The sequence below is a fragment of the Solanum dulcamara genome, chromosome 12 (assembly GCF_947179165.1).
Source record: "Solanum dulcamara chromosome 12, daSolDulc1.2, whole genome shotgun sequence".
Lineage (NCBI taxonomy): Eukaryota > Viridiplantae > Streptophyta > Magnoliopsida > Solanales > Solanaceae > Solanum > Solanum dulcamara.
In genome coordinates this window covers 20947522-20957984 of record NC_077248.1, presented here as the reverse complement: position 1 = coordinate 20957984, position 10463 = coordinate 20947522, and the positions used below count along the sequence as shown (strand labels likewise).

At 36.3% G+C, this 10463-nt stretch overlaps 1 protein-coding gene across 3 annotated transcripts; it reads right to left on the bottom strand.

Moving 5' to 3' along the window:
* Positions 1–8403: 8403 nt before the first annotated feature.
* LOC129877234 (uncharacterized) lies at positions 8404–9530 on the bottom strand. 3 transcript variants are annotated; one of them, XM_055952723.1, is made up of 2 exons: positions 9156–9530; positions 8404–8899 (listed from the first exon to the last, which is right to left on the bottom strand). In XM_055952723.1, the coding sequence occupies exons 1-2, from the start codon at positions 9456–9458 to the stop codon at positions 8555–8557; spliced, it is 648 nt and encodes a 215-aa protein (XP_055808698.1). In that variant the 5' UTR covers positions 9459–9530; the 3' UTR covers positions 8404–8554. The 3 variants fall into 3 exon arrangements, 2 of the variants coding, with proteins under 2 accessions (XP_055808698.1, XP_055808699.1); XM_055952724.1 differs by having other exon boundaries at positions 8410–8899; positions 9375–9530; XR_008763498.1 differs by lacking the exon at positions 9156–9530 and adding an exon at positions 9024–9141 and having other exon boundaries at positions 8811–8899.
* Between the last annotated feature and the right edge of the window lie 933 nt (positions 9531–10463).

Below are 10463 nucleotides of genomic sequence, written 5' to 3'. Positions count from 1 at the left end.
TTACCTATATACTTAGTATATTCTAACGTACTAATGCATACATTTTGTCTACATTATTTCATAATGTAGGGATTAAGGTTGAAGATCATATTCCTCTACGTGGCTAGTTAAGCTTATCACGACCCAACCCCATAGGTCTGGGGTTTGACCTGGACCCCCCGTACACATATCTATCAACTGTGGTCACATTGAACTATAAATAAAATAATATCATATAATAGAGCCCCATTGGGCGATAACATTTACATACACATATAGCCCATTTTATTTGTATCACAAAATGACAGGGCACGCAAGCCGACAAGGCTGCCATAACATAACAACATATACAATATATCATATAGACCCAGCTGAACCAAACTAACCTATACAACCCACATGTACATATCTGCAGACCTCTAAACATATAAATGACAACATATGGCGGGACAGGGCCCCCGCCGTACCCCTGAATGGATAAAACAATTTCTATACATCCGTGGACAGTATCAGAACTAGGCCCCGATACAATGGAGCCTCTTCCAGCTGAGCTGCGTGGAATCCTAAGATGACGGACTCCCAAAATCTATATCAGTACCTGTGGGCATGAACGCAGCCCCGGGCAAAAAGGGTCAGTACGACATATGTACTGAGTATGTAAAATGTAACATAATACACTGGAGGTATATTTCTAAATAGAGAAGCAGGGGAACAAATTATCAAATCGAAGTCATGTACCTGTACTCTGTGAATCACATAAGCATGCATGCTCAATTTATACAATATAGACGGCCCTTTCAGGGGTCGGGTGAATCACATTTGTAGGACTATCATAGGCCTGGCGCCATCACCACCTTATTACAACACATCATCATATATCTATACACGTATCCTGGCCCTCTATTGAGGGACTCAGGAAATAATGCAGTGAACTGTGCACGAGAACATATCCTGGACCAGGACTCATGGAAAGAAGTGTTACAATATACACGAGTAGAGTAGTGAGTAACTATATGCAATTTAAATCATTATTAGAGACTTGACTGTATAAGAAGATTAAAATTTTGTCGAAGGACTCGAGTAGTAGTGTAGTCATCTCGAGTGAATTCTAAATGCCATTATAGGCAATATCAATTATAATCTCGAGGCTCCTAGACATGTACTAAAGTAAAGCCAAATCCCTTATGGAACCAAAAATATTTGTTAACATATAGTCTGCAAGACTTGGAGCCAGTACATTTGTTACCTCTTTAACATATAAAAGTTTCCAGGGAAATAGTTCAACTACTATCAGAGTTCGATATTCAAAAGTAATTAAGAGATGTTTAATAATGGAGTTACCTCGGAGTTCAGGTCAGATTAAACTTACGACTAAGACAAGGACATGCCCCAAAAGAAGAAAGAGAATAAGCTCTATTTAGTCTGTACTTTCCTTCAGGTGATCTTCATATACATATTTCGTACCCGGCCCTTCATGGGGCTCGGTGAACCCCTATGGCATTGTAATCTCATTTTCGTATCAAATATATCCCAATGGAAATGAGAGAGAGCTTTCCACACATTCCATTCTGACACATAGAAGCCCTACTAGGCAATACTTAATCTTCACAGGAACTCTAATACTAAACAATGGATAGGGGTTATGAGGCGTACTCAGAATTCTGGGAATGAAATTATCCCCGCACTTCATATACAATTCACTTAAGGCTAAACATTGCCAAAAGGAAAGAAAGATAGTTGTACGAACTTATACCAAAACATGCCTAAAGAAAGCTTTACATACCTTGTCTGAATTATTCCTTATCCTACTTGCCTCACCGTCCTTTGAACCTATTCAACATGAAAGTAGTATGAATATCAACCCCTTTTACTTTCCATCACCCTAGGTTACATCTTAGTATTAATGGAATCTATTTCCTTAGTCGTTTCCCCGACTAGTTCTGTTATTCGCTAAGGCATCAACGAAAATTGGGCTGCACCTCCCCTATAATGTGACCTATCCAAATTTCCAATCAGGTCCCTAAGACCTACATCCAAACAACAAAAACAACCTGCAGCAATTCACACCAACAATATACAACATAAACTCCAAATGACTTATTCAAAAATATGGTAGCACAATAGGGCGTCTAGCCTTTATTTTATAACGCCTTTCATTATATGCAATGAGGGGTCGTGTGGATTAAACCAGAAGCACCCTAACCCACATTACAACATATTTGGGCCTGAAACAACACATCACACCCCTGCAGCAGTGCCTCACATGAACAACACTATCCTTCAACGATAATTTAACTATAGCAATTCCAATTTAGTTTATTTCAAACGTCGAGCATTTCTATGACATTTTTAAACTTTTAGCAGCATACAAGGGGTGTAATACACCATATAACAACACCATAAACTTCAAATTGAAAGGAAAAACCTTACCTTTCCCAAAATTGGCCAAAACCCGCCAAACCTATCAAAACGTGAATTCTGGACAGCCTACTGTCTTGTATTGTCGCTTAGTTTCGAAGGGGTAATTGAAGGAAACAAGATTTGTGGCCTCAATGAAAGTTATAGACATATGTATCAAGGTCTAAAAAAATTTTGAATTACCCCTACAACAATTTTGTATGAAAATATATGACCAAAATACTTACAGCTGTCCATGTAGGATTTCCAAAACCAAATCTGGGCAGTACCTCCTCTACACTTCATCACCCTTTTTCGCAAAGCTAAAAGCAAAACTGGATTTGAAAGTGTAAATAACAGTTATAAACCTATGAAATACGTTTCCAAAACATATTGGATCACCCAAAAATAATCTATACACAAGAAGATATACCAATATTACTAACAACTGTCCCCTCCAAAAATGGGTCTATGCCCTAGCGTTTTCTCTTTAAGTTTCTCTTAGTTTTCCAAGTGAAGAACTGAAAATATGGTTGTGTAGGCATCGTAATATACATACATACACCTTCACGTAATTTAGGAATACCGTAGATAATTAATTCACGGAAGAAAGTTGGAAAACTTACCTTAAACTTCTTCAACCTTGGCTGCCCCTTCTTCTCACGTTTTCTCTCTATTCTTTTGGACTGATTTTTGGATAATGAACAAAAGAGTAGTCACATAATACATATATATATGAGGTGAAATGTGTCAGCCCCTAAGGGTGACACATGTCAGGCCCTTATTGGGCCACCTCAACCATGCGGCCAATGGGGTGCTGCCACGTAGCAGTGGGGTCCACCTCCCCCAAGCAGGTGGTTCACCTACTTGAAGCCAAGCAGGTGGGTCACCTGCTTACGTAGTGAATCGAGTCCTACGACCCATTACTTGGCCTCCAATTCCTTCCGGATTCTTATGACTTCGTCTCCAACCTTCTTCACTATGGGGTATCACACTCTCCCTTTCTTAGAGTCATTTGATAGTGTCGTAGCGTATCCGGCTCACATGATAATGTCCAAGGAACTTATGAGACATTCTGAGTTTAAAAAGGGTGGGGTATAACAAAGATTTCTTATCGACAATCTTTATGGTGAGTCCTCATCTATCGTGGACTAGTCATCATGTTGGTTATTGTTTCGAAGACCTTTTGTTATGTTTCATACTGAAAGTGAGCTAGAGAATGTCTTAGCTCCTGCCCATGTTCATGAGTAGAGGCATCTAGTTGGACAAATGTTTCGAGTCTATGTTGTCATGTGACTTTCCTCAATTTCTATTCATGGTTTAGACTCTCTTATGATGTTTTTGCTTTTATTTTACCTTGTGTATGCTTATGATATGTACAAGAGGCTTGGTTGGAGCCCTTCGGGGTTTCGATCGCCGTGTTATGACCAGACCCTAGGTCGGGTGGTGACATTATGAGTCATCGACTCTCCTACCAGTCGTATAAATGACTCATCAACTTCCCCTTCACTTAGTCAAAAAATCAGAACAAAGGACTAATCCTACGAGTCCTCTTTACCAATCATAAACAATCCTACAACCCCTCATGTTGAGCACTTTCAAAAGTGTTGAGTCTTGTTATTTTTCAAAAATCAGACATTGACCCTACGACTCATTTCTATGAGTCATAACTTGACTCGTAGACCTTCCTTATACTTAACCAAATTTTCAGTCCTCAGTGTCAATCCTACGACTCCATAGAATCCTCTACAAGTCATAAGTCGACTCGTGAGAACTAGTACAGTCCAACTTTTTCTCAACTTTTCAACTTTCAAGGTCTCACACTAGCTCATTACCACTGTAGTAAATCCTGTGATCATATCCAGAAGTGATTCCCAATTCTTCATCTTGAAGGCTTCATATTCATTGCATAGCCTGGCAATTATGAATTTTCTGACTTGAGTAGTTCATTCATGCGCATTGACTAGCGTGTCCCATATTTGCTTTGCAGTTGTACATCTAGATATGCGATTGAACTCGCCAGGTATGAGTCCACATACAAGGATACATTTGGCTTTAGCATTTTTCCCAAGCATCTTGTAATCAGTTTCCACATATTGAACCTTGGGCTTTGGGATGTCGTTTCCTTCGGTATCCTTAATCAAATAGATTCGTGGACCATCATTGACTCTAATCCATAGTTCCTAGTCTTGAGCTTGAAGAAAGTCCTCTATTCGTACCTTCCACCATGAGTAGTATTATCCATTAAATAGAGGTGGCATGTTGACATTTTGTCCTTCACCATGTCTGAGAGGAGGTGCAAAATTCATAGTGATCTTACCTTGAGTGGTCATACTCTTGTTAAGATAACCTACTTTTATACCAATTGATTAAATACTGACTCAGATTTGTCTACGGAACACGTATATTTTATCTATTCATTTACAAATCATTGGGCTTACATTATGTAAATAAAATAAAGTAATAAACTTTGAGCCTCAACAATTTGAGATTACAAACCTAAGTAACCTAAAGAATTGTAAACTCTAATTCCTATGAATCAATAATCACTCTTGACTACTGAATCTACCTCAAGATATGAATTCAGATTATAACTCTTGCAATTCTAGGAACTAACTCTAATCCCTAAACTTCAATATAAATCTTTCAAAGTTTATGTTCCCAAGTCTTCAAGTCGTCCCAACTTAAAAATTATATTCCTACTCCAATTAATACTTCACTGGATCTAGAAAGCATTAAAGATACAACTAGATAAAACACAATACAAGAAAACTTGACATAAGAACTATAAATCTTATGAATCAGGTTCTTCAATCTTGTTTCTTTGTGTTTGCTGCACTTGGATCTTTAGTAGAACTATCTCAAATATGAACTCCCTCTATTTGATTGTGTTCTCTTTGTAACTCTTTGTGTAAGTGCGCAAAGTTCTTTGTAAAACCCTTGTTGTATTTATAGATGTTTGACTTCTCCTTCTTTGAGTTGGAATCGGTGTCCTTTCACTGCTTAGAAACTTAGACCCAAAATGATAATTTTAAAAATATACACAATCTACAAAATTAATGCTTCTGAATTTCATTCCAACCTCTAGCACAAAAGTCATACGAATCTAGATATAGCAGTAAGCATCAGAGAGAGTATATATAAGGAGGCAGATGAGGCAGCATTTTTGAAAGCCCTCCAAAAGAATCCAGACAAATTCTACTGATGATTAGATTGGCTTCTAAATTTGAGATGCATCGCATTCAGGAAAAAAAACCTAGTGCACCAATTACAAAAACCAGCAATGTCCAAGCTTTTCTTGACATGAATTTTTTAAACGGAAAATGGTCAAATTTATTCCAGTACTATTAAAAATAATTTAAATATAACCCTTGTTATTTTCGGGCTAAATATACCTCTTATGTTATATTTTTGGTTCAAATATACTCCTCTCATTATACTTTGGTACAAATTCACCCTAAATTAAATAATTCATTCCCAATTTTAAATATCTTATTTTTTTTAGGAATAAATAAAATTTATAAGTCCTAATACATAAAAAATAAAATGACTAATTTGAATTTTTTTTCTTACAAAATGATAAGACAGAAAATGTTGTAAAATTACTTTGCAGCATTTTCTGTCTTATCATTTTGTAAGAAAGAAAGACTCAAATTCGTACTTAGAAATTTCATGTATTAGTACTGTATTGTCATTTCGGAGAAACAAAATCTCAAATTAGTACTTGGAAATTTTATTTATTACTAAAAATATCAGATATTTAAAATTAAGAATGAATTATTTAATTTTGAGTTTTTCAACTATTATTCAGTTAAAATTTAGGGCAAATTTGTACCAAAGTATAATGAGAGGGGTATATTTGAACCGAAAATATAACAGGAAAGGTATATTTAACTCGAAAATATAATGAGGAGTATATTTAAATTATTTTCAATAGTATAGGGGTATATTTGATCCTTTTACCATTTTTTAAATAGGGAAGCAAAGCAAATAAAAACAATAGAACCAATTAATTGAATGAAAAGGACCATGTTTCTCTTATTGATTTGATGTGCCGTTGTCTATAACTGATGCCCTTCTCAGATGGCTCTTCCCCAAAAATCGTGAGATTTTTTATGACTTTCCATTTGCTTGTATAAACGTGTTTTGATAATTTGGCACCACAACAACTCTGTGCAATAGGTGTTCATCGTATAATCAACAAGTCCTTCACAACACCGGATGCTCTCAAGAGCCATTTTGTTTTTTATGTAGGGGGAGCAGAAAAAGATATTTGTGATATTTGAATTGGTCTTCATTTCATGACTTGCTAAGTCAAGTAGAAGAAGAATTCAGCTTTGATCATTCAACAGGTGGTGTCATTTCCTTGCCCAGAAGGACATATTCATTGGCATCACCTGTCAGTTTTAGGATATAAGAATTACAATTGAGAAAGTACTTTTTTACTTTTTATATAAAAGCAAGAGATTGTCTTGTACGGTTGATTCGTTAGAAGTTAACTGAGGCTTAGCACCACAAAAGTTTGGTGCTTTTTGCACTCACAAAGATACTGCTTTAAAGAATACAATATATCATTATTTGAATATCATTTGCAAATTAATGATCATTGTACAATTTGTTGATTCACTCACAAAGCTTGAATATCTTTCCAAGCGAAATCCATGTCCAAACACAATATCAACTGTCAAATACTCTTTTTCAACTTTTAACTTCATATACTCATCTTTTCAACTTCAACCAAATATTTTAGTATTACTAAACCTTTGAATTTGCAAACACTAGTTTTGGCATTGAGTATCTGTAATTACTGAATTCCAGTATGAGAACTTTAAGTTGAATACTGAAATTCTAGTTTAACTGTGTATTTCAAGTAAAATACTGATTTCAACTTTCAAAATGTTTGCTGTGACACCAGTATTAATACATTTGAAGGATTGCAATTGCCTGCACCCTCGTTTACTACATTGAATGATCTTCTGCAGTATTCAGGGTAGATGCAGTAGGATTTAATCAATACAAAGTGCACCATGTCAATTGATTTTCTTGACAAATTTTCACCAGTACATGTTATTCTTGTTCATTATTCTCTTCATTGTTTCCTACAAAAATAGCACACAACACAAGTAGACACTGGTTGGTTTGTTCTTCTTTCTCCAGAAGCACTGCAGTTCCTATGATCGTCTTATCGATTAATGAAGCAGGAGGAATATTCTAACTTCATAAGTAGTCTCTAAGTCTTCAACTACAGCACCACTTGGAACCGTAAAAGACTAGTTTTGCAAGATGGACATTCAGATTTTTGTCTAATATTTTTAGGATATGCCCTCATAGATTCTCATTTTATTATCAATCGAGAAATGGCTCTAGGCGGTCCCTAACTATACCATTTTCAAGAAGATCAAGTTTCATTGAAACTTCCTCCATTTGTCATGTTTTCTTTTTTATTTCAGGTGGCTAAATGAGTTTACTTGCTGTTTTTGCACCACTGGTTCACTATTCAGTGTATACTGTGTAGTGACACGCTTTCTTCTCTATTTGGCTCCTAAAATGATCTTTTCACTTTGACAAAATGATCACATCTTAAAATTTTTTAAACATGTTTAAAAAAGAACATGTTATTATGTTGACTAGTTGGAGCTACCAAGTTTTTAAACTAAAGGACTTGAAAAAACAGGGCAGTGACAGTGGAAAAGAGCAGAAAGTGTACTGCATCTAGAAGAGCTCTTCGCAATTACACGCTTAATTATGCACTTTTCCCACCATGTGCTCTAGTGTTTCACAATATACAGTCTCATCTAGGAGAAAGATTTATGTAAAACCATACAACTTAACTTTGTAATGAACACAAAAAACAATATACCTCGTGCAATCCTATAAGTGGGGTCTTGGAAAGATAGTATGTACTCATACCTCACCCCTACCTTTGCAGGATAGAGACGTTGTTTCCCATACAAACAAGAAGGTAATCAAAGTAGAGTTGCAAGAAAATTATGACAACAAAAATATCAAGACAGAAAGAAAGCAAATGAAGCAACAAAACAATTTGAGTTTGAAATTTCCAACAAAGGCATGCTAGTAACTAATAAAGAGGACAAATTGGCTTTGAAATTCCACCAGAAGAATCCGATGGAGCACATTCAAAATAGACTTTGACCCTAGGAAAAGTCCAACACAGAATTCATATGAGTCTAGATATAGCAGTAAGAAGCTGAGAGAGTATATATAAACAGGCAGAGGAGGCAGCATTTTTGAAAGCCCTCCAAAAGAATCCGGACAGATAGTGCTGATGATCAAACTGGCTTCTGAATCTGAGATGCATCGCATTCGAGAATAAAACTAGGGTGCCAATTACAATAATCAACAATGTCCAAGCTTTCCTTGCCATGATTTTTTTAAATAAGGAAACAAAGCAAATAATAACAATAGAACCAAGTATAAAGATTCCATCTTTGTCCCCTTGATAGATTGATTGAATGAAATGGGCAAGGTTTCCTAACACCACTGTACTCTGAGAAATGTTTGCCTGCATTAGAAGACACACACAGATTTCTCAATTATTTTGGGATAGAATGGAGAGAGAAATTGCTCGACATTTTTACTACTTATTAGTTAGAGCTAGAGCTAGCAAATGAAGACGCTTCTCTTACCCTACTCTTTCATTTCCCCATGGAATTAATTGATTTATCAGATACCCGAAACCCCTAATCTTTTCTAGGACTCAGAATACTGTTTCACCCTTCAACTTCATGCAAATCATAAGAGTAAAATTCCCATGCTACCTTGTTCTTTGGTAATTTGGAACTGGTGACTCTGTTGTTCTTGGAACGTCGGAGTCGGAGTCTCTCTAGGAATCGATGGAGTTTTGATTTGAGAGATTTAGGTTTTTTGGGATTCGGAGAGGTGAGTGTTTGAGATTTAAGATGGATGAAGAATCTACAGTACTTGAATTTGAGAGAGAATGGGAAATACATGGAATTGGGTAAGAAGTTGGAGGCTACCAATTTGAAATTCAAGTTCTTGGCCTTGGCCTGGACATTCAGTTTCCATGAATGGTATTGCTGTTGCTGTTGCCCTGCTTCCATTCTCAGGAACTTGGTTTACTAGCCGTTACAACACTTTTAAATCCCATTCTTTGTTTGACTAGCTGTGCTTTATTTTTTTACTCATGTGTCCAAATACTTGAATCATATGTGTTTTCAATTATGTTACATAAATATATAATAAGTAATAATTTAAAAACGTGTATTAATATTCAATATTAAATTTTGGTATTTTTTTCTGTGCAAAATAATTGATGTTTTACCCTCTAAAAAGTTGATCCAATATTATAGATGTTTGACAAAATCAAAATGGTACTTTTCTTTCTTCCAAATTTGCTCGGCACATTGAATTAAAAAATGTGGTGCACAACACATTTATAAACAAAACTCTACTAAACACGGCTTGCAGATTCCTTAGGATACGATCTTGCTCTGATACCAAGTTTGTCACGCCCCAAACTCAAGAGGCTCAACCGGCACCTAATGCCAAAACTTAGGCCCGAGCCGACCCTGCTGAACCATTTGCTACTAGAGCATAATAAAGAAAACAAATAAGTATATCTCAGCTTAAAATTAAGCTCGCAGCCGCCTCCGTCAACAGCTCCATAAAAGAAATAGCTACTCCCAATCGTGCATATAAAGAAATATCCAACTAGCACACAAGTCCTAATTGGGTTGTCGAGGCTATCATGATCTTGCTAAATCTGAAAGCAAGTATATATCAAGGAAATATTTCAAACAGCTAATTAGTCTCAACAAACCCACAAACCAGGCCAACATGGCCATAATGTAGCTATACAACCCACACACTAGTCTGCAAGCCTCTAAGAGTAATAAATCTCGGGGGACAGGGCACCCACCTATCAGAAATCTGGCAACTCCGAAAGAAAGTGGCTAGCCAACCTGCTAGATCTTAATTGTGCTACTGGAGGTCTATCGGGCCATCTTTCGTGACCTGTAGGAATGAATGCAGTGCCCCTAGGTAATGAGGCATCAATATGAAAAAATGTACCGAGTATGAAAGGTAATATACTAAATGAGCATGTA